The sequence below is a fragment of the Arachis stenosperma genome, chromosome 10 (assembly GCF_014773155.1).
Source record: "Arachis stenosperma cultivar V10309 chromosome 10, arast.V10309.gnm1.PFL2, whole genome shotgun sequence".
Lineage (NCBI taxonomy): Eukaryota > Viridiplantae > Streptophyta > Magnoliopsida > Fabales > Fabaceae > Arachis > Arachis stenosperma.
This window is the reverse complement of record NC_080386.1, coordinates 132,813,440-132,838,192: the sequence shown is the minus strand read 5'-3', so window position 1 is coordinate 132,838,192 and position 24,753 is coordinate 132,813,440. Positions and strand designations below refer to the sequence as shown.

At 30.5% G+C, this 24,753-nt stretch overlaps 4 protein-coding genes across 6 annotated transcripts; 1 reads left to right on the top strand and 3 right to left on the bottom strand.

Moving 5' to 3' along the window:
- Nucleotides 1–217: 217 nt before the first annotated feature.
- On the bottom strand, nt 218–5,243 carry LOC130955090 (flavin-containing monooxygenase FMO GS-OX-like 2). Its single transcript, XM_057881869.1, has 7 exons — nt 4,659–5,243; nt 2,815–2,885; nt 2,340–2,489; nt 2,165–2,247; nt 1,628–1,763; nt 873–1,046; nt 218–520 (listed from the first exon to the last, which is right to left on the bottom strand). Exons 1-7 carry the CDS (start codon nt 5,185–5,187, stop codon nt 335–337), a joined length of 1,329 nt encoding a protein of 442 aa, XP_057737852.1. The 5' UTR covers nt 5,188–5,243; the 3' UTR covers nt 218–334.
- A 1,722-nt stretch (nt 5,244–6,965) lies between these two features.
- LOC130955089 (uncharacterized) lies at nt 6,966–12,832 on the top strand. 2 transcript variants are annotated; one of them, XM_057881867.1, is made up of 13 exons: nt 6,966–6,995; nt 7,108–7,273; nt 8,020–8,110; nt 8,212–8,601; nt 8,708–8,922; nt 9,850–10,176; nt 10,322–10,517; nt 10,816–10,908; nt 11,013–11,104; nt 11,389–11,506; nt 11,612–11,700; nt 12,053–12,104; nt 12,218–12,832. In XM_057881867.1, exons 3-13 carry the CDS (start codon nt 8,102–8,104, stop codon nt 12,731–12,733), a joined length of 2,097 nt encoding a protein of 698 aa, XP_057737850.1. In that variant the 5' UTR covers nt 6,966–6,995; nt 7,108–7,273; nt 8,020–8,101; the 3' UTR covers nt 12,734–12,832. The 2 variants fall into 2 exon arrangements, with proteins under 2 accessions (XP_057737850.1, XP_057737851.1); XM_057881868.1 differs by lacking the exons at nt 6,966–6,995; nt 7,108–7,273 and having other exon boundaries at nt 8,095–8,110; nt 8,212–8,331; nt 8,561–8,601.
- A 663-nt stretch (nt 12,833–13,495) lies between these two features.
- On the bottom strand, nt 13,496–17,358 carry LOC130956050 (annexin-like protein RJ4). The gene is made up of 6 exons (XM_057883074.1): nt 17,221–17,358; nt 16,231–16,376; nt 15,548–15,766; nt 15,148–15,369; nt 14,215–14,304; nt 13,496–13,914 (listed from the first exon to the last, which is right to left on the bottom strand). Exons 1-6 carry the CDS (start codon nt 17,291–17,293, stop codon nt 13,711–13,713), a joined length of 954 nt encoding a protein of 317 aa, XP_057739057.1. The 5' UTR covers nt 17,294–17,358; the 3' UTR covers nt 13,496–13,710.
- Nucleotides 17,359–18,589: 1,231 nt separating this feature from the next.
- On the bottom strand, nt 18,590–23,975 carry LOC130955811 (annexin-like protein RJ4). Of its 2 annotated transcripts, XM_057882786.1 has the most exons (7): nt 23,857–23,879; nt 21,463–21,558; nt 21,224–21,369; nt 20,556–20,774; nt 19,710–19,922; nt 19,085–19,177; nt 18,590–18,992 (listed from the first exon to the last, which is right to left on the bottom strand). In XM_057882786.1, exons 2-7 carry the CDS (start codon nt 21,533–21,535, stop codon nt 18,789–18,791), a joined length of 948 nt encoding a protein of 315 aa, XP_057738769.1. In that variant the 5' UTR covers nt 21,536–21,558; nt 23,857–23,879; the 3' UTR covers nt 18,590–18,788. The 2 variants fall into 2 exon arrangements, with proteins under 2 accessions (XP_057738769.1, XP_057738768.1); XM_057882785.1 differs by lacking the exon at nt 21,463–21,558 and having other exon boundaries at nt 23,857–23,975.
- Between the last annotated feature and the right edge of the window lie 778 nt (nt 23,976–24,753).

Here is a 24,753-nt window from a genome sequence, read left to right as displayed (position 1 = left end):
TTTATTTATTTATGCATTTGACTTTCACATTCACATGCAGTGGCTTGTGCAATCCAACTGTGCTTTCCACAAGACCACAAGTCTTAAGTGCTTGACAAAAAAATTTTGGGGTAATGATGATTGCCATTTATCTCTTCAAGTATAATTATTTGCTGAACATTTTGGTAACTAAATAAGCAAAAAAGTACATTTTCCAAATTTTTATTAGAGAATAAGATGAGGAATATAATATTCAATTATATATATATATATATTGGCCAATATCAAGATGGCACAGATTATGTTCTTTCGCTTACATTCAAAAAATGGCACTAAATACTTAACAGTAGAACTGCTAGATTCTGCATTTTGAAAGAGAAGCCTCTTTTATGATTGCATCCCAATAAGCATCATCCCATTGGTCTCTGTAATTGTCTTTCATGCTGAATACACTTTTAATGCTCTCTACATACATTCTCTCCTTCCAATCCTCCACAGGAGGCAATCCTGCTTCTGCAGCTAGCCAATTGCAGTACTCAACCTACATGGTGCAAAATGCAAATGGGTAAAGGGAAATCATACCTTAATTTTCATCATTCATTCATACGGAACATTTAGGTGGATTGTTATCCATATATCATAAAGTGACATTAGCATTTAATTCATTATGATAAAGAGAAATGATGGGTGATAAAATTATTCTAGACCAATATATGCCAAAATCACTCTTCATTCAAAATCTAGAGTTTTCAAAGACCAACAATAGATGTCAAAATCACATGTTCCTAAAACTATTGCTTTGCAGAATCTATAAGAGTATAATCTATATGGAATTTAATGATTTTGGGACTGTCACAGACAAACAATATCAAGATCAAGAGAAAGAGAAAAACCTCTTTGAAATGCAAGTGATGGGTGGTGTGCTTGGGATACCCATTTTTCTCCATCTGTTGATAGTATTCTTCAACAGAAGCCATCATTTCCTTTTCAGATGGTAACTGAACTTTCCCAGATAAAACACGAGCTACCCACTTGCATTGTAAATCCGTCATTTGGAAGATGATATCCTGAAACCACATCCAAACTCAACAGAATTTAGAAGTACAGTTATGGTACATTTTTAAGCACACTAAATTTGGTAAGACTCATAACACACAGATTGCTTATTGGTTATTTCTTTAATCTTCAAAATTAAAATGATGTACAAACAATAAAACAACATGGCAAATGTTTTGATTAAAAAATTAGAGTTCAATTTGGTGTAAAACGTCTTATTCAATCATTCCATTACATCTGTTTTTTCGGATAACTATTTACGCAGTTAATATAAAAAGTATTTTTTTTTTTGTTGGCTTGTTACATAATTGAATGCATGTGTAATACTGCTTTACCCTGACAATACATCAAGATTAAATTTCAAAAGAAAGTTCAATTTTAGTATACTGATAGTATAACATAGTCGTTTAATCACATTTTTTTTAGGAAAAGAGAGAGAAGGAAAGTGTTTGAACAGTGAAATCATTATCTCCTCTCCCTTTCCCTTTATGAGATACCAATTTGCAAAGGCAACCTATTATCATGAGAAATTGGTGAACATCAAATTGCAGCCATGATAGCTTGCAACACAAGAAAACTAGTTACCAGTTACCTTCTCAGTTAGACCGATAAAAGAGAGGGAGGGAGCCAATGAAGGAGGGAATACATGCTTGTATAATGGTCCAACACGATTATCTTCAATGGTAACTATTCCATTTGTTTCAAGAAATGGAAAGTGATACGTGTATCTGTCAAAACATAAAACACAAACAATAAAAGAAGTTATAATTCATCAGTCAAAAGATAGTTGGAGTATAATTCATCATGCTTGTATAATCCATTAACTATTCCATTTCATTCATCAGTCACCAAATTAGACTCTAAAAGTTATAATTCAAAACAGCTGTAATGGAAACATAAACAATATAAAAAACACAAAAAAATAGCAAAAAAGCTTGGAGTATTGTTCCAAAACAATGCCAAGATTGAAAACTGTGATCCATTTTAAAGTTTTTTTCCTTGTTTTCCAGAACAACTACCTTAAACAATAAACAGTGTTTCAAACAGGACAAGTTTTAGAGTTGAAAGATTTTCTTGAAAACACAAAACTAACAAGATAAGCATCCTTCAAAAAGATCATAACACAAACCCGGTGCAATAGAACATAACATCTGCATGAATAGAGGATCCATCCTCAAATGCTACCAAACTCTCTTCGGTTACATATTTTACCTGCAATTAGATTATTCAAGTAAGAAAATACTGGAAATGCAAATAGAAAATAAAGACAGAAATCAATAAGACAAGACATGTTTTTAGCGTACCATTTTATGCTGCCATATGTTATCATGATTTGGCACTTTCATAACCATAACTTCTGGACTTCTAGATGCTACATGAACCTCTTTAGCTACTTTTGCAACATCTCTTGAGATGTCAAAAGCACTAGCTGCAAATCCAATTATAACTACTACCTGTGTTAAGGGCCAAATACCAATATTCAGCACTCATTTGCTTTGATGCAAAACTATCACTTAGAATTTGAAGGTTGTCACTATTTTTTTTTTTTTGGTTGTTTAAGGTCCCCAATCCGTCGCGGATATTAAGGGTCTGTCGCTGTCCAATGGGTTGATGCATGCATAAATCGGGATTTGAACTCCCAACACTTGCTTAAATAGATGAATTAGCTGTCCACTCGACCAACCCAAATTGGTTAAGGGTTGTCACTAATTAAAAAATTTGTAGTGCACACAGGGAAATGAAAAAAGAAGTGTTTTTTAATGATTCTTAGAACACTACCTTATCTCGAAATGTTTCGGGTACTCTGTAGTTGTGACTATGTATCTGATATCCAGGCCATTTTTCAATCCCTGTAGCACAATACAAAATGAGGAACCAATGATGAATCTTGTAAGCACCCATTACTCAAAATCAAGTTGAAAAAATGTATAAAATGATTCATCTTTTGTTCATCAATTCAAATGTTACTTATTATTTCGAGAGTAGTAGTATAAAGATAAGTGTCAATTGGATTATAGTGTCAAAAAACAGAAAATTATATAACTAGCTAGGGTAGAAGGCCAGAACATATTGTAATGTAAGTTTGTAGCAAAAGTTTTCATTTTGTTTTTAAATAAGTTAAATTTGATACAGTATATAATAGTTTGTATTATTATTCAATTAAATTTACTATTTTTTAAAATTGTTTAAGTAGTAAATAAAAATAGTTATTTTTATTAATATAATAATAAATAATTAAATATATGTATAAAATAACTTTATATTGACGGTACACAAAAATTAAAGAGAAATGTTATTTGTACACCAAAATCAGCCACCAATATATTTGTGTATAAATACATGTGTAGTTTAATTTATTTTCATAGTGTATTTGTATTCCAACATATATTTTATACTAGTTACTGATTTTAGTGGCTGATTTTAGTGTACACGTAATATAACCCAAAATTAAACTCATAAAGATATAAAAAAATACTTTGTAAGAACATCTAAAGTCAGATAATAATGAAAATAATCTTTTGCTTTTTACATAAAAATATTGGATTCTCACATGAAGTAAAGTAATATTATTTTGTGATAAAATATATAATTTGACTAATAAAAATTTTATTTTAATTTAGATATTATGAATTCAAAAACACTTTACATATTATTTTTTAACTATATTAGGTGTATATTAAAATTAACTACTAATATAACATATATATTAAAATATAAAATATATATTAAAAATAAATTAAATAATATATGTATTTATATACAAATACATATTGGTTAATTTTAGTAACTGAATTTGATATATAAATATCAATTTTTTATTTACTAAATATATTAATTTTTCAATTAATTCCAAAAGTGAAGCAGATACTTGTTGTAAGACCGGTAAGAATATATATATTTTTTCTTCGATAGCTTCTAACTCGATATGTCAAAGATTAATCTGTTACAGATTTAAGTTTTATTTAAGAGTTATGAAGCACGGATACTTTTTTAACCTGTTACACATTTCGGACACGATACACATCGGTACTCGTCTGACACGTGTGTCTTTTGTGTCTGACCGTATCTTAATAAAAAATTAAAAAAAATTTTCTGGATATGCTTGGACACATACCTAAATACCATCACGTGTCAATGTGTCCACTCTTATTTTTAACATACATTCTTGAAATGAGTTTAGAAATAGTATATATTATTAATTATTAAATATTAAAACAAAATATATTTTAAATACTTTATATAATTAAAAAATATTAAAAATAATTAAAATATTATTTTATATTTTAATATTAATAGAATACTAAAATATTATTTCAATTTATTTAAAAGATATTTTATATTTTATATATATGCCGTATTTTTATGTTTTATAAGAATTTTAAATTTATGTATTCCGTATTGTATTTTGTGTCCATATCAATATCTATACATCATAATTTAAAAATTATTGTTAATCAATAAATTGCTGTATACCCTAATTTAAGCGGACGAGTGTCTCATCGACCAACTTTACCAGCTCAAGTTGGTTGAAAGAATACTTAATTTACCGAACTTCTTGTGTATCTGAAATAAAAATTTTCCCCAATTATAACAGAGAGGAAAAACGGTTAGTAGTTATTTACCGGGAATGGTTGGTACTCTTGGTTGAGTGAAGTGACCGTTACACACAACAACCGCTTCAAACATCTCCTTACTCACCAAAACCTCCTCACTCCTCTTCGTTTTCCACTCCACCAAGCACAACCCGGTTCCAACCCGCTCCACCCGAACCACCTCGCTTCCAAACCGAACCATACCGCGCAACCCGAACTCCTCTGCAAACTCCTTCACGAACCGCAGCACCTCCTCGTGACCCGGGAACGTTCTCCGGTCACCATCTTCGTCCTCCCGAAATGGATAATCCACGAACCCCATTATCTGTCTCGGCAGATTGGTCCGCAGCGACAGGTACACGCTGCTGTGGGCCACTTCCCGGGTCGGTTCGAGTCCAGCCGGATCGGAGTCTATTCTCGGGTCGTAATTCCATGTTCCTCCGAGGTCGTCGCCTTTTTCAAAGACGACAACCTCGATTCCCTCGCGGTGCAGCTCGCGAGCCATTGCTAGGCCCGCGATGCCTGCGCCGACGACGGCGGTTCGGCGTGGTCGGGGCATGATTGGAAATTAAATTAATGAGGATGAAAATAATGGAATTGGTGCTGAGCGAGTGAGTGTGGATATATATATAGAGATAGAGTTGGTGAGGGGAAGGAACAAAAATGAGAATGAAAAAGTGATGGCGACTCCATTGATGACTCTGCTCGTGCCGTGGAAAGAGAATCACGTGACGATGGCGGAGGACTTTTATTCGAAGGTGTACAACTTAGAAATAAGGATGGATAATTACTCACGTAATTAATCTTCTAATTTGGCTGATATTATTTTTAATTTTAATGTATAAAACGTTTTATACAATAATTATATTTATTATTTTAGATAATATTTTATTATTTATACGATTAATATAAAATATAATTATTTTTATTGATGTAATATTATATAATTAGATATATGTATAAAATTATTTTACATTATAATAATATTTTAAAATTAAATTCTTTCTATTATGTTGACGTGCATAATGGTGTGCCAGCACTTTAGCTATAGTAGTATCACTATGTTCAATGAATCTAACCTGCTGCATGCACAACATTACTAAGGATCAAATTTGGAATTGTATGGCACTTAAATAATCTAATCAACTAAGCATAACCAATAAAAACTACCTTGTCAAGTTTACTTTTTCTTCGATCATTCTTTTTTTATGTTCAATACAAATTTATGTTTTCATCCGTGTAATATTCATTTATTGAAAATAATTTTATTAGGTTTTAAACTTCTTTCGTTCATTTTATCCACAAATTTCGTTTAAATCGCAGATTCTACAAAAACTATTGATGAGGCATTGTATATGATCAAGTCCGGACTAATGTTCTAATTAATTATTATTTAAAAATTTTTAAAGCCAAATTAATATTTTTAATTTATATTGTCCATCCATCAAAGTAGCAAAAATAACACTATACGAAACTAACTAATTTTTACACATTTAATCAAATAAAATTTTTGCAACTTAAAAAAAAGAAACAAAAATTAAGGCTGCCATCAACTAAGGCCAACAATCAGTACAGCATTAAGTATAATACCTTGTTGAAATTTACGGTTATTTATACTACTCTATGGTTTAATATTTTTTTTTGTCACAATGGTTCATTATAAATTTATATTTCTGCATTTATAATTGATTAAGAGTTTAAGTTTTTTATTAAAAAAAATTCAGGAATTTATTTTTTTTATTTTATTGCAGTGTATTATTGAGATGAGATGAGAAGTTTTGTTCTTTAAAATAATTTCTTGATACATAATTAGTTAAGTTTTTTTTTTTGTCAAGTGGATTGGACAACTCCCAATCCTAGACATTAGACCTATGTTTCACACACACAACACACTCACACACATTATTATGGGTATTATGGGTTCTTAAACCAACAACCAGCTTCAGCTGAGATTAGAACCCAAATGCAGCATTATATAAGGCAAATAGTTAAACCATCTGTGCTGGTCCTCGGCTGCAATTAGTTAAGGTTATACGTAACCAATATCTGTTAATTTTGGATCGAAAATTTAACTTGAGCCAGAAAATTAGTGGGTTAGAAATCGCATTATCTTTTTTTATTTGGTCGGAAATCGCATTTTTGAACCATGGGTAGAGGCTAGAATGAGATTTTACTCGTTTTCAAAGGATAGTTTTTTTTTTTTTGGAACAGAGCCAAAAGCCCAATAGAAGAAAAAAAGGAAGACACGGAAAAAAAAAAAACTTGAATTTACACTGTTCCGGTGAAGCAGGCGGATAAAAATATAAATTCGTGGCTTCCGGTTGCTCCGATGTTGGCGTGGTGGTCGGCGATGGAGTTGGCTTCTCTGTTAGTTTGCTCAAAACTGAATGCTCCACTCTCTGTTCTCTATTCTTGAACTTTACAGTGCCTTCACTTTATCTTCTTCATTTACCACTCTTCTGATGATGATGATTCACAGAACTCCACTATTAAGCTCATTCGAGAAAATCACTCTTCTCTGTCTTCACCATCGATCGGAGCCTCATTCACAAGCCAAAAAGAAGTGGAATGTCAGCTCACTACTTAGTTTAAGTCAAGCTAGAGGTGAGAGATTTTTGAAGGGGCATATCTGAGCTAAGTTTAAGGTATGCATGCTAAGTGTTTGATAAAATTCCTATGAGAAAGGTTTTAGTTATATAGTGAGTCGGAAAGAGGTTAAAGCTGCTTTTAGATGCCATGATATTATGTGGTTGCTGCAGAAACTTTCGGAAAGAAAACAGCTAATGTTATTCCTGCTAGATTTTTGGGAGGAAAACAATGTGTTTTAGAAGATGTATGAGTTTCGTCTAAGTACTAAGAGATTGAGTTCTTGCTGCTGGATTGTTGATATATCCATTACAATGAATGAGATGTTATTAAAGGGATTTTGTTGCAGCTAAGAATTTCGGACAGCCTCAAAGAGGCTTTATTATGATGGTCCATGATGATGATTTTAGCTTAATAAGATGTTTCTGTAGCTGCCTTATGTTGTTTGGGGATTCATATGGTTGAGGGATAAACTAGACACTTATAGGATCCACCTTATAAATTTGTAGAATTTTATAAGAGTCCTCATACTCCCTTTGAAAATTTTGAGATTCTGTCCATAATCCAGAAACATTAATGCTACTCAACCTGATCAACTTGTGTGAGATATACCTGACACAGTTGGCAAGGAGAATGACACGCTATTTTATTTTTTGATAAAACATTAAAAAAATGAATCAAATTATATAAGTTTAGTTCTGTTCGGTTCAACCTATTTATGAGGTGTTTTTTCATTTGACGCCAATTTCATTCATCAAGTGAATTTCTCTTGATTACAAACTGATTGTTTGAAGTGTATTTGCAGGTGATTTTGCTGTAAATTTCTGTTCACTTTTTGCTTCCCATAGCCACAAACCACTATTTCCTTTCAGAGAGACCTATTAACAATGGAGTTTGTGAGTTCTTTATGTACCCTTTCTTTTTTGCATTTTAATTGTATATGATAAAAGTTTTTCCTGGGTTTTAATTTTTTGATTTTGATATTGTGCTTTTGTAGACATGTTTGAGCAAAGGTAGGGGATCACACTTCCCACCATGTCACATCCTAAACTTAGGTGGGATTAAGATCCTATTGGATTGCCCACTAGACCTTTCTGCTCTCACACCATTCTCCCCGGTAACTACTGCTTTTTATGCATTGCCATCATTAGAAGAAGATAAAGTGGATGCAAACAATGATGTTGGTTCAATGGCTGTGCCTGCGAAGAGGCAGAAAATTGAAAACCAACCAGATAATAAAACCTTAATTTTTGCTGAACCATGGTACAAGACTGTTATGAACTTGCACCTATGGAATCCCTCTTTCATTGATGTTGTACTAATCTCCAGTCCAATGGGTATTTTAGGATTGCCTTTTCTTACTCAGATGAAGGGATTCTCGGCTAAGGTAGTGCTCTTATTGCTGTGAGATTTATTTCTTGTTATTGGAGACCATCATCGCCGATCATAGTCTCTAGATTTTATCTACCTAGTGTATTGTTTCAATTGAATAGATTTATGCAACCGAAGTATCAGCAAGACTGGGTGAGCTAGTGATGAGGGATCTTGTATCAATGCATAAGGAATTAAAACAATTCTATGGACCAACGGAAACTGATTTCCCTGTATGGCTGAGGCAGGAAGAAGTTGAGAAGATTCCTTCTGTATTGAGAGAGATAATATTGGGCAAAGATGGAACGGAGTTGGGTGGTTTGAGGCCCTTATACAGGTAATCTGCACTTCTTGTAGTCTACATTTATGATTTTAACTTGCAAAGACTAAAGATTCTTTACCCAAAACTAATGCAATATCACGGTATGAGTGATAACATTTGTGATTGATAAATTATAAATCAATGTTGTATGGATATGAAAGGGTATGTTACATAATTGCAATTATAATTATAATTATTTGGAAGTTAAACTTATAAAGTATATCGTTTTAAACAATTCAAACACTAACTGTGTGTTCAAGAAGATCCATAATTTTTTGTTGGTTACAAATAAAAATTCCGTAAGTTTGAGTACAAAATATGACCGGCAGGTATCAAGGAAGAGTAGTAGACTGAGATTGCCAAAGTTGAGATATATATTTCAATAGTTCTCGATTATTATAATTGGAAGATCATAACAATTACTTTGGACTGTTTCCATTTATATTAATGTTAATATTAATTTGTAATTTTGTATATATGAATCTTATTACCTGTTAAAGTGTTTGCATTAACAACTATTTATATCTCAAAAATTACTTTTGAAATAGATGTGGGAATATTACATTAATTGGTTCAGAGCAGAAGGCAAATTTTTCCAGCAAATGTAACATGTTCCTGTGCTCAAATGTATGGGGTCGGCCACTTCAGCCCTGGCTTTTAAACTTGATTAACCTATGGCTATTACATGCTTGAGGTTGCTTATTAAAAATTTAAAAACAAGGGAGAGTTTCCCCAACCCAACATGGGCAGAGATGAGTGGAAATAACTCTCATTAGGGACTATATCAGTTAAGGGACTATATCAGTTATTTGTTATGTGTGTTTGCAATTCTGTCTGTATTATATATATTGCTTGAGTGTTGTTAGTGCCAGTCCAGTTATTGTTTCAAGTCAAGTCAAAGCAATTTTTTTTGTTCATGTTTTCATATGTGGAAATTTACAGTGAAGCTGATGTCAATGATTGTGTACTAAAGATTCAAAAACTTAAATATGCGGAGGAAGTTTGCTACAATGGCATATTAGTCATAAAAGCTTTCAGCTCTGGTGTAGAAATGGGCAGTTGTAATTGGATTCTAGATAGTCCTAAGGGAGATGTTGGTTATCTTTCAAACTCCAGCTTCATTTCTTCTCAAGTGGCGGCTTTTGATTACCAAAGTTTACAGGGGACTGATGCATTGATTTACTCTGATTTCTCATCCTTGAATTCTACCGAAGATGTTAAGGACGAGGAGAATGAATCTGTTCAACTTGCAGATAAACTGCCTATGAGGTATATGATATTGATATTCAGATTTCCTTAAAACTACGTCATTACTAGAAACATGATTTATACTTCTTTAGAAATTCAACATCTTTAAGTGAGTAATGGAAATTTCTGCTGTTAAGATTGACTTTTGTGCGGATTCTTGCTACAGTTCTCATGGTTTGGTTGGACTCTACCATAACGCCAAAGAGGATTCGGAAGAAATGGAAAAGTTAGCTTTCATATGCTCTTGCGCTATAGAGTCCATAAAAGGTGGTGGTTCAGTTTTCATTCCAATCAACCAATTTGGAATTTTTCTGCAGCTTTTGGAGGAAGTTTCTAAAGCAATTGATGCTTCAGCTATGAAGGTATCCTTCCTTTAACAAGTTCTCTATTGACATTGTTGTGTTTTGTTGTAAAGAATGCTAATCCTATTCACCCACATTATTGCCTACCAGTGCACATTGTTTAAAATTTTATCGTTTTCATGTAATTTTTTTCTTGTGGTGGGATTGTGGGACAGAAATGGGACGTGAATATTAGATAACTAACTAAAAATGTTTTTTGAGATTAAAGTACAGACAGTTTCTAATATAATACAATTCTGGTATCAGAATCATAGATGTCTGCTCACTAACTACTACTTTGGTTCTTTCCTCGCTGCAGGTCCCAATTTATATAATTTCTTCAGTAGCTGAAGATTTATTGGCATACCTTAACATTGTGCCAGAATGGCTTAGTAGACAGCGGCAAGAAAGGGTACAGACTGTTAGAATTATGATTTTGTTTATTGCACTTGGATATTTGTATTTAAATATTTTCACATTTTGTTTGATTTTAATCTACTTTAATTGGTGTCACAGCTCTTTGATGGGGAACCATTGTTTGACCATGTTAAGTTATTGGAGGATAAAAAGATTCACGTGCTTCCTAATATTCACTCAGAAAAATTTTGGTAAGATTGTTTGCTTCATTCTCATTTCTCTTCAATCAATTATGCAGTTGTTTATGACTGCAATAATGTATTTCCAAACTTTGGTGTCAACTTGTAGTTGATATATGCAAAGTTCTGTGGATATTTGCAGATTCTTTTTCTTTGCTTTTCCAACTTAGTTTGAGTTTCTTCAATAGCCTCAAAAGATTGAAGAGGGTTTAATTTTAACAAATTGTGCAAAGTTATGGACAATTTTTCTGAACTTCTTTTGCATGCACATTCTGACATTTTGATGTATTACTTAGGATGCATTCACGGGAACCATGCATTGTGTTTTGTTCTCACTGGAGTCTGCGTCTCGGTCCTGTTGTTCATCTGCTTCAACGTTGGCACAAAGATCCAAAATCATTACTGATCCTTGAGGTGATATATGCTCTCCACGCATTATATATGTTCGTTAATGTTTCCTTCTTTTTCCGAAGTAGGAATGGCTTTGACCAATGTTTGTGATGAATTTGTTCTTGGCAGGGCGGGGCGAATCCTCCTCAGCTAGCGCTATTACCTTTCAAGCCAATGGCAATGAAGGTTCTTCAGTGTCACTTTCAACCTGGAATAGGGTAGACTTTCGTCTTTAATTAGCCACTTCTTGCAATATGTAGATTCTTTTATGTTTCTCGTTGTTCTTATAAATTATTTTGCATAACATGTAGCTAAGTAACAATTTACAATTGTCATATGATGACCCAAGGAACATTGGGGAGAGAAATATTGCTAGCCATACCTGAACATATTTTTTTCCCTTTTCAATTAAGGAATAAGATTACAGTAGCCATGTCTTCTCTTTTGGTCCCTTTTCAAAATGTCAATGCTCTATAATTTCTATAATTTTCTAAATGATTCTTTATTTGATGCAGATTAAAATTTGAATTATGTATTTATCATCTTATGTATTTTCATTCCACATTGTAGATTGCATAGAGTTAGGCCCTTGTTGGAGACTTTGCAACCAAAAACTCTTCTGGTAATTGGTCATGTTACTTATAGCTTATATGCTTTATCAAAATTTTTTTTGGGATTGTAAATATTTTAAGCTGATGATCTTGTTTTCTATTTTGCTCCTTGCTTATCCTCTAGTTCCCTGAGGAGTTCAGGTCGCATATGAGTTTTCCAAGCGAAAAGTTTCGCTCTGTGGTGTATTACGCCGAGGGCGAAACTTCAAAAGTATCGTGTAAGGACGGTTTTGAGTTAAAAATTCCGGCTACTCCGGCTTCCAACTTTTATTGGAATGCATTCAAAGAGCAGGAAATCAATCTAGCAAGACTAAATGGGGAACTCATCATTGAAAATGCCAGATATCACCTGCTGTTGGATAATACTGAAAAGAATTCCAATGGAAGAACGAATTCGGTAAGTTTTCGTAAACCAGATTTGGAAAAGCTTCTAGCAACATTTTCAAATTTTGGCATCAATGCATCAGTGGAACATCAGAAAATGAACTCCGAATCACAAATACAGTGTGTGATTCACACAGCAGATCCTTACAAAGCTGTGATTGAAATTGGAACCAGCAGTGTTGTTATTACTACTGCCGGTGAGAATGTGGCTTCCCATCTTTATAAAGCTTTAGAAAGTGTATTGAAAGGGAATTGATATAATCGATTCTCTTCTTGGTGCTTGTAAAATCCATGTTAATGCATGTTGTGACTGAAAATGTTAATCCATGTTCTGTGTCTTTTATATATTTTCTAAGAGTTGGACTGAAAAAATATCTATTTGTATTTCTTTTGTCTCCTCATTTTTGTTTTATAGATAGAATCCAAATTCCAAACGCAACTAGAGCGATGGATTCAAGAGAGATATAGATGTAGAAACGGAGAGGCTAACGTTGATAAAAATGAAAATATTGATAAAAATAACTTTACAACATGAAAAAGACAGTTTTAAAATATAGTATTATTTCAACAAAAGCAATAAAAGAAATATTATTATTTTTTATAAGTGATAAATAATTTGTACATTTAATTTAATCATTTAGGAATATATGAATACTTATCTAAAAAGTGAATACGCAAAATAGGCAAAGTTTGATTTTTTAGACTTTATTTTTAAAATTTTTGGCCATTTGTCTAGAAATATAATAGTAAAAAGAAATTTATATAATGTAGAATCACTGAATTTTAATGATAGACATAACTCCCATAAAGAACATTACAAAAAAAAAATTTTAGTTGTCCACGGTATTTTCAGTCCGACAGGTCAAGAACTAATCTATCGCGGATTGAAACTCTATTTAAAGATTTCATTTAAAGATTTGCCGTTAGCCAATGAGATGCTGCATGCACAAGGCTACTTAAGCGAACTAGTTGGTTAAGACGTTACAACAATTTATTCACATAGAAGAACACATTGTATTATTGAGCTAGCTAACTAATACCTACAATTAAGGATCAGTCAAAGTTATTATGGAATGGAAGCAACCCATTATAGTTTAATCCAACAGCTTTCATTATTAATAAGGGGTACAAGCACCAAACCAAGTAACACTAACACTTAACAAATATATTACTCAAGATTGCATAGATTCAAACATAAATTTGACTCAGCCATGACATGTTATATATGTTGGATTAGTCCTCCTTTCCCATCAAGGTTAGGAGAAATTTCTTGTAGTCTCCTGAAGTTTCTTTAGCCACTGAATCCTCTAAGTGAACACTGTTTCTCTTATAATAAATCTCTTTGATGTCATTTAAGTCTTTCTCAGCCCTTGTCACAATGACACGTGTCAGTGCATCCTCATTGGTTCCACCTCCTTTCATTGCATTTCTTAGAACCTACATAATTCAAAAATTGAACATAAAAGTTTCTTCATTCTTCTAAAAACAAATGTTTCTAGAGGAGAAAAAAAAAATTAGCCAAAATAGTAATAAAGAGAGGAAGTTATGTAAAGTAAACAACTCTTTAAGCTTCTTAAAAAAATGCATTTGGTTAAAGAAATAATTTAGAACATAATTTAGAATTGCAATTTAAAATTATGGTCTAGATAATACTTTGAAAAGCTGCCATGATCTATAATATATAAAAGTTAAATAATATGTGTGACTTAAAAAAAAAATAAGAATAAGTTTTTTCACCTTTTCATAGTACTTCTTATGATCTTGGATGCAGCGAATAGCTATGTTTACTGCCTTGTGAAAGTCATCAGATGCTTCATCGGACAATTTCTATAGAAAGGAAGAAAAGGGGAAATAAAAAATGATATATTTGATTTTCTTTTTCAATGATCTCACCATTGTTGTAACACATATTAAGAAATTTAAAATAAAAAATGGTTTAATGAACTTACCTCATTTAAAAGAAATGTCTTATATGAAAAATGCAAAAGTACATTTAATTTTCACTAACATGATAATTAATTTGAGTATAAATAAAACAAAATAATAAATTTCACATATATTTTTTCTTGTTTTCCACGGCAACTTCCAGTCCAACAAGTTAACTAATTTGTCGTGGATCAGATTTTCATTTAAGGGTTTGTTGCTGGCCAATCAACCCAACTTGATTATAAATTTCACATATGGAGGAATGTTAGGGGCTAGTAGATTTTGTGATTTGTAACCATCAATTAGCCATCATTGGTATTTTTAATTGTGTGAGATTACATCTAATGGTGTGAGATTATTCATTTTTCTTTTGTTGGTTAAGTGCTAACCAAATTTTAATAAAAGAAATTTGGTTCCTCTAAATTCTAAATTTCACTTTAGAAAATAAAGTGTGATCTCTTATCATTTATTTTATAGGTGGGATCAAGAAAAAATATGAAGAGAAACCATTCAAAGATGAGAGATCATACTTTACCTTTTAAAGTAAAAATTCAAAATTTAGAAGATCCAAATTCTAATAAAAGTGTTGGTACCTATTCTCTTCACATATGAACATGCAAATAACAAATATTATGAGGCAAAAAAATTTACAATGAACAAAATAATTTTTTTTATGTTCCAACAATTGGAAATAAAGGGAGAAATAGCAAAGCATATAAAAAAGGTTTTCCATGTTAGATGTACCTTGGTAATGGCAATTCCATGGTCATCTCTATAGCGATTGAAAGTTGCAACAAGTTGGATCTTGCTTCTTGTTGTAAGGATTCTTATAACTTCTTCATCTTTGTTACTATTCTTATCTTTCAATTTTATGGCCTCATGAAGAATATCTGCTTCACTTTGTGCCAACTTTGCATTTATCTCATTCCCACCATACCTAAATGAGCTCACCAACCCAACCAATAGCTGTTCAAAATTAATAAAAAAAAAATCACTTCACGAATTACTCACATAAAAACATCTTTATATAAATATATAATAATTATAACATTAATATATATTATGCTAAGCAATTCAGTCAAATATATTAAATTGTTGCATGCATGCATTATACGAAATCATACAAAAAAAGAAAAATACTTGCCTGGCGAAGATGGCCGCTAGTATTAGCGGCCACATCTTCTTCCAAGGAATGATGATAGCGATTATGGTAGGCACGCCTTACGATAAAGAGCTCTTCCGGCGAGAGGGCGCATGCGATTTCGACGATGACGTCATAGTTTCTGTCAGCATGCCTGAGGGCTATATTGGCCAACAATGCATAACGTTCTGAAGGCTCAACTATCCACCGGTACATGGCTCTCTTTTTTGTTCAGTCCCAACATAAAACTCATATTCATTAGTGAATAATCGAAAATTTACTCAAATGTTTTTTTAGGAAGATAATAGTTAAAAATTCTTACATAATTTGATATATTTATTCCGACGGTCATAAAAAACCGCCACTAAAAGCTTATTACCGTTGCTTTTACTATCAGCGGTCAACCAACCGTTGTAGAATGTTTAGCAACGGTCAGAAAATCACCGCCATCCAAAGTTCCAACCGCCGCCATCTGCCGCGTTTGTTGTAGTGTTTAAACAAGTCTTTGGAATTCGATCACCAAAATACTTATTATAGTATTTATTATTGATGATTGATTTATGTATTAATTTTTATTATATTTATCTCTAAAAAACATAAAATCAAAACATTTTGATAACTAAAGAGGCTTTGATTTCTTCTTTATGTGAAATCAAATGAGCTTCAATAGTAGAATTTGTATATACCTCAAAGTCACCGGAGAGCTCTGATTCAAGGCGTTTGATGAGATCTTCTTGAAAGAGTTCATAATATGCTTCTCTGATTTTTTGCCTTTGAATTGCATCTCTGTGACCAAGTATTGTTATAATCACTTTTTCATCAGTTCCCCATCCTGTCAATATCATTTTCTTTTTAACTCTCTTAGAGATTATTAAATCACACTTTTCAAACATATACATAATTAACTAACATGCCTTCATCTATGAATCCATGTTTCTAAAAACATTTTTTTTCTTCTTATTATTTATTTATGTGAAAAAAAAACTTAAAATCTTATGTGTGAATTAATGATAACAAATAATACAATTTAAAAGAATGAATTAAGATTCTCAATTATAAGTGTACTGTACTGTACCCTTAAGATTTCGGACAAAACCGAGACATACCTCGACACGACCTATTATAAAAACAGCTTCATCTTAACAGAACACTCCCCACAATCTCGCCATGAGATCAATCACTAAGATCTCGGATGAAACCAACTACTAACTCCACACTAAACTGGGCTATAAATCGGACAAGACATCAACGATAGAAGGCAGAACAAATTCATTCCACAATAGCATACTATCAAACAACGTCTCGATTATAATTTTTCATGTATAAAATGTAATTCCTTTGTTGACTTGGGCGTCGAAATCCTTTTTGAATAATTTTTTATGTATAAAATGTAACTTTTTGTATATACATATTTTTTCTTTATCTTATTTTTTGTTATATTCATGGAAACAACTACACGGTATATAATACACGTTTTGGTATAGTTTTTTTTATATTTTGTGTTAACTCGAGATTTATGCACCGAATTATTTCTATTTTTATATTATATTCTATTTTCGATTAAATCTTTCTTAAAAGAAGAGAGAAAGGATTGCAATTTGTCAATAAATCTTATCATATAAATCATAAATTCTAAATTTTAAACTCTAAACTGAGTCGAAGGTCAAATCATGTACCTTTGACAGCCTTTCGGATAGCTTCTGCATCTTCAAGAGGGGAGTGGTTTGTAGGAGCAATGAGTGTACCCATGGTTTAATGTCTTTAATTTCTTATTAATGATGTCTTATACACTATGCTTCTTGCTTTTTATATGTGATAATATTATTAATTAGTATGTTCATCAAAAAAGCAAAACGGTCTATATATATTTATAGTTACGAATATAGACATAGACAAAATACAAAAAGTTGATAACCTATTACTATGTGTTTGCTATTAGCTTAGAATAATTAATGTCATTCATTCGATGAAATCTATAAATCTACCTAATGCACTAATTAGTTTAGGAAATATATTATTCATAGATTTATACATAACAGCAGGCTTCTATCCTACAAGGAAAGTTCATTGTGGCTGGTCAAACAAGATATGCTAGATTTTGTAATAACATGATTGTCCATAGTAGTAAAGTTTAGGTGATTATAATAATAACAAGGTACAAATTTTTTTGTGAGTTACCTAAAGTATTTGAATTCGCAATTTTTCGGGTTGGTTTTACCTTTCCGACTGGATAAATAGTGGGAGCGACCTACAAAGATACTTTGATACTCAAGTTAGAATAAATGTCAGAAGTAGGGTTTTAGAGGTGTATGTAACGCACCTGGTGGTGCTGCTCCTCTCTATATAAGTTTGGTCATCTTACCTTATTTCCTAATGGACTGGGATATAATCGATATTTGAATTCGAATATTGGTTTGTGGTGTGATAATTTGATGGAGACCACTTTAATAAAGACACTAAAAATGTCTTTTTTTAAAGACGTTTATATGTGTCATGTTGTTATTAGACATTTTTATTAAATTGGTTAATAATTTATTTTTTAATAAATCATAACAAAATCGGTTTATTATAGTAATAATAAATTAATAATAAACCCAATTGTTTGCATTATAATTATTAGACCCGATTTGATCCGATTGAATTACACAATTTAAACCGAATATCTTTAAACTTTTTGATAAAAAGACAAATATATCCCTGATTTTTTGTTTTGTGGACATTTAAATTCCTAAAAATTTAAAAATACAATTAAATCTCTAAAAAAATGGGTTTAAAGTTATTATTATAAAAAAATGAGTTTTATTTTAATTTGTTAAAAAATTTAAAATAACCGATTTATTAATACGTACAATAATAATGTGAAATGTAAGCGTCTTTATAAAAAGACATATTAAGCGTCTTTATAGAATATCCCCCTAATTTAATAGGTGCCAAAATTTTAAGCCTGTGAGGGATGATTCAGAATTTGAATCGTATTGGTGATTGATTTTTTGTATACACATAAAATAGTTGGATACAAACATAAAGCAATAATGGCATTCCATAAACTACTAAACATAGAATTTTATTAACTTAAGTTCACAACTACAAGAAACAAAGGACAATAAAAGAGACAAATACTCAGTAAAAACAGACTCATGCATGCTAGAGAACCAAAAACAACTGAAACCAAATCAACAGGAACTAAAATGTAAAAACCAACACATACAAACCCTTAATTAATTAATTAGAAATTTTAATATTTTTAGTCTTGTTTTCCCAACAATGTGAGGAGGAACTTCTTGTAGTCCCCTGAAGTTTCTTTGGCAACAGCATCCTCAAGATGAACACTGTTTCTCTTGTAATACAGTTCTTTGATGTCCCTAAGATCTTTCTCAGCCCTTGTCACCACCACTCGGCTCAGCGCATCCTCGTCGGTCCCAACCTTTTTTATCGCGTTGCGCAGAACCTGTATACAACAAATCAAACAAGAACTCATTAGTTCTAATTGCCATGAAATTAATAATGTTATGGATGCATTTAGAAATTTTTGAAGCTGACCTTTTCATAGTACTTTTTATGGTCATTGATGCAACGAATTGCAGTGTGCAATGCCTTGTAGAAATCATCAGAAGCTTGATTGTCTAGCAATTTCTGTAGATATTACAGAGAAATTAAAGGATCTAAGTGTAAAAGGAGACAATTATTTTTAGAGAAATTAAAGATAAATAAATCTCTAACTTTATAATTCAAAAACACATAAGTTCTTGATTAATTAAACAAAAACATTTATTATTTTCTAAAATGCGAGACATTTAAATCTTTCGTCTAAAATATATAAAGACAAATAGATCTTTTAGAAAGATTGAGATATCTCGCGTTTTAGAAAATAAAAAATGTTTTTGTATTCAAAACTTATTTGTCTTCGAAAGAAAAAGTCAAAAATCTATTTTCGTACGAAGACATCAATATTAGTAAAGAATAATATAGCGCATGTTATGGTAGCTATACAATTTTAGCAATAAGTATTATTAAAATTAAATCGTAATTGTTTTTTTATATTTTTGTAATACTACTTTTATTTTTCAAATTAAAAAAATATTATTTTAATAACAGCCACCTTACACTCTACCAAATAATATATATATTATTAAAACTTTAGAAAATGAAAAAAAAAAAAAAAAACCTTGCTGATGGAGATGGCATGCTCATCTCTGTAGCGGTTGAAAGTAGCAACAAGTTGAGTCTTGCTTCTTGTAGTAAGAATCCTAATGGCTTCTTCATAGTTTCCTTTCTTCTCTTTCACAGTTTCATGGAGAATATTGGCTTCACTCTGTGCAAGTCTTGCATTTATCTCATCACCCTCATACCTAAATGAGCTTACTAATCCAACCAAAAGCTGCTCAAATTCAACATCATTTACACAAAAGATTAAATTAATAATTTTATAAAAAAATAATAATTGACTAAATAAATTAACAGTTGACCAAAACATCATTTTTTTATTAAATAAAATTATTTTTATTTATAAAAATTTATAACACTGGCAAATTTATTCATAAATAAACAAAACTAACTACTAATTATTTATGAAAGATGGTGTCATTGTGGTAAAAGTATTTCAATGATTAAATTTTTTTAGGTTTAATTACTCTGTTGATCCCTATAGTTTTGCAAAATTTTCAATTAGGTTTCTATACTTTTTTTCTTTTAATTTGGTCTCTGCACGATTTTTTTTTTCAATTAGATCCATCTTGACAGTAATTGGTTTAATTGTATAAGGACTCAACTAAAAAATATTGGTACAGAAGCCAAAATAAAAAGAAAAAAGTATAAAGACCCAATTAAAAAAACTCTGGTTCAAGGACTCAATTAATATATATATATATATATATATATATATATATATATATATATATATATAAAATTCTAATTAAAAATTTTGTAAAACTATAAAAACTAATAGAATAATTAAATTTTTTTTTATGAATAGATTTGTCAGTATTTTAAACATTTATAGAAAACGACTTGCCTGGCGAAGGTGGCCAGTGGTGTTAGCAGCCACATCTTCTTCCAAGGAACGCTTGTAGCGGTGGCGATAGGCACGCCTCACTGCCAAAAGCTCTTCAGCCGATAAAACACAAGCGATTTCCGCAATTACATGCAAATCTTTCTTCCCATTTCTGATTGCTACATTCGCTAGAACAGCATCTCGATCAGCAGGTTCCAACATCCAACGATACATAGCTCTCTGAATTGCGTTAGGATCAAATCAAATCACATCCATGTTAAGTATACAAAATCACCATCAACACTATTTTATATCCAATGTGCATCCGTTTAAAAAGAGACACGTAAATAGTTATATGTTTACTATATTTTCTTTACACAAGAATTTCTTTTAAATTTAGGGTCCAGGGTCTAGGGTTTTCACAATTTCTTCTAAGTTTAGGTGAAATTTGCATAGGCTTTTTTTTTTAGAACTTTTGGTCATAAAAATTGTAATACCTTAATATAAACGATTATATCTCTAATTTTAATTTTTAAACTCTAAACTTCTTTTTATTGTGGCGAAAATATTTCTGTCAAAAACAAACATTAGTGGCACTTTGTCTAACAAACTAACATTTATTTGTTAGATTATTACACAAAGTATATTACTCATGAAAACTTCAATCCTAACCAAAAAAAATATTATACCTCAAAGTCACCAGAGATCTCGGATTCGAGTCGCTTAATGAGATCCTCTTGGTGAAGCTCCTCATAAGCTTTTCTGATTTGCTGCCTCTGATGAACATTTCTGTGTCCAAGAATTGCTATAATGGTCTTATCATCAGCTCCCCATCCTGCACAATTCAAAAACTATCATCAAATTTAGATTTAAAAAAAAATCACCAGAGCTTCTAGATGATGATTATGATGATCCTATTTATTTACACCTTTGAATGCTTTTTGGAGAGCTTCAGCATCTTCAGCTGAGGAATGGTTGCTGGGAGCAATAAGAGTTGCCATAGTTTAATATTTTGCTGCTGCTTCTGAATTTTTATGATGATGAGTTTAACTTCAAAGCTCTTCTATATATATATATATATATATATATATATATATATATATATATATAAATATATATAATATCATTCTGCCTCTAATTTTTAATATCATTCAATGTAATATTTGTTATGAGTTTTCTTTTTATTCTTATTTTTTCTCTCTGTACAGTATTAACCTCAACACAGTAAAAAAAAATAAAAGGATAAAGTATATTTTTTGTTCCTGAAGTTTGGCAAAAGTTTCAAAAATACCCCTAAGTTTATTTTATTTCAATTTTGTCCCAAAAGTTTTCAATTTGCATCAAATATACCTTCAACGGCTACATTTTCAAAAAATTTAAGACCAATCTAACAATAATGCATGAAAATTATGTTTGATTTGCTTGTGTTGAGGGTTGTTCTTATCTTGTGGATATTGAATTGATCTTAAATTTTTTGAAAAAATTATCCGTCAGGGATATATTTAATGCAAATCGAAAATTTTTGGGATAAAATTGAAACAAAATAAAACTTAGGAGTATTTTTGAAACTTTTATCAAACTTCAGGAACAAAAAATATACTTTACCCAAAATAAAACATTAAAATTATAAATTGGTGGTGAAAATGTTAGTTAATAACTGTTAAATGATTTAATATATTTGACTAAACTGTTTAATACAGTGCGTGTCTAAATCTTAATTGTTATTCATATAAAGATATTTTCGTGTGAATATTTAGCTAAATTGATTATTAAATAAGGGTATATTGATAAATATATTTCTAATCAATTTTGATTTTAAATTAGGTAAATTATCAAAATGATACTAAAAATCTATATTGCTAATAAATATAACCCCAAACACAAAGGACTAAAGTTGAATAATATTACATTGCATATATTTGGACCTAATATCAATAGAAAATTGAAAAATATATATGGGTATATACGAGTTCTTAATAATTGTAATGATTTTAATGGTATCTATCTACTTTCTAGTGAATTCTAAGTTTGTTTTTGTCCAATTGTCCTGAATATTGAATCAGCATCAATACCAACTAACCAAGGTCTTGGAAATCATCGATAAGCATGTGAGTTGTATTTCACTTGAAGACAGTGCATGTTTTTCTGTCTTTCAAGTAATATTTCAAAATATATATATTATATATATTTATTAATTTTTATATTTTTATCTAGATATTTTTGTCTTAGAAACAATATCCAAATACAACATAAGTATAACACAACTAAAAAACTTGACAAGAGGTGGATTTATAAATTAATTTATATATATATAATATCTAGTGTTAGTAATAATCTTAATATTTGAGTAGAAATTTTAAAAGCTAAAATTAAAATTAAAATTAAATTTAAGTTTGAAGTTTTGATTTTTGAACTTCAATAAACAGACAAGAGTATGAGTATTCATGAGTGAACTTTATGTCATTTTAATCTGTGCAGCAGCAGCAGTACTGCTACTTCACCCAATGCATTTGTATTTAGTGTATCAAACAATGTGAACCGCATAATAATAATAATAATAATAATAATAATAATAATAATAATAAGGAGATGCTCCATAAAAATGCATAAAACAATTTTTTTTAAAGATATTTTTTAATAATTAAAATTTAACACATACAATCATTTAAATTGTGTTATTTTTGTCAAAATTAGGTCAGACAAATTAATTTAGTCGAAAAATAAGTAATTAAATTTTGAATTGGTCTAAATTAATATTATTTTTTATAAAAAATGACTACAATACCCCTATTATATAAAATGACTAAAATATTCTTATTATATATATTAATTTTGAAAATCCTAAAGTTTAGTCCTTTTCTTCCTTGTTGTTATAGGGGTTAAAATTTAAAGTTTTCAAAATTAATATATATATATATATATATATATATATATATGTATATAATATGGATATTTTAGTTGTGTTTTATAACAATGATATTGTAATAATTTTTTATAAAAAATATTAATTTATATCGATTCAAAATTTAATTCATTATTTTTTTTGTTAAACTGATTTATCCGGTCTAATTTTAATAAAAATAATATAATTTAATTGATTATATGTGTTAAATTTTAATTTTAAAAAACATCTTTAAAAAAGACGTTTTTAACGTCTTTATTTAAGTGGCTCCCTAATAATAATAATAATAATAATAATAATAATAATAATAATAATAACTAATCAATTAATCACAGGGTACAGCACATAAATTATATAGACATAAATTTTAATTATAATAAAATAAATTAAAAATGTAAAAAATGATTATATATATGATACCTTTGAAAGCCTTATGTAGAGCCTCAGCATCTTCAACAGGAGATGGTTGAGTGAAAACAATAAGGGTAGCCATATTGAAATTGAGGTACTTGTGTATGTGTATTTGTGTAATTGGGTGAAGCAATGATGTGTTATGTTTATATAATAGTGCCAATGATTCCTTGGAGTTAACGTCCTCTAAACGATTATCATATTTAGTATATAATTCTAAATTCAGAAGACTCCTTTGGCATTAAGAAAAGCAAAAGCAGGTTCAACTGATTAAGGCTAGTTTAATTTTCTCTGAGGAGAATCGTGACAGGTAGTGATGTTTCATGTGATCATGTCATGAAAATGAGGGGGGTTTTCGTCTTTTAGTGTTTGCATGGGGGAACCAATGACAGTAGATGATGTAGGATTCTCTTTTTTCCATAACATCATGGCATTTTATAAACGTTCCTTTAGAAATGTGATTGTATATAACTTAGAACCCAACATTACTTTTAAAAGCATCATTTCACTTAATAAAATTCAAAGGCATCAAAGAACTTCTAGTGTAACACTCACTAATTAGGGGTGGCAATGGGTAAGGTAGGGTAGGGTTTTGAGTCAACCTTAACCCTACTCGCGGGTTGAGAGTTTTATATAAATTCAACCCTATATTACCCGTGGGTTGAGAATATCTCAACCCTAATTCTACCCGCTCTTAATCTGCGGGTACCCGACTCTATCTGCGGGTTACAAAAAAAGATGCAATATTATTATATAACTTTATGATAATTTAAAATAGAATTGACTTTTATGTAAAAAAAGTTTATTAAATTATCAATTAATAATTTTCTTTTAATGACTAAGAATCTTTTGCATTTAATGAGAGGTATTTAGTTCAACGTCTACTTAAAATATATTTTTATATAT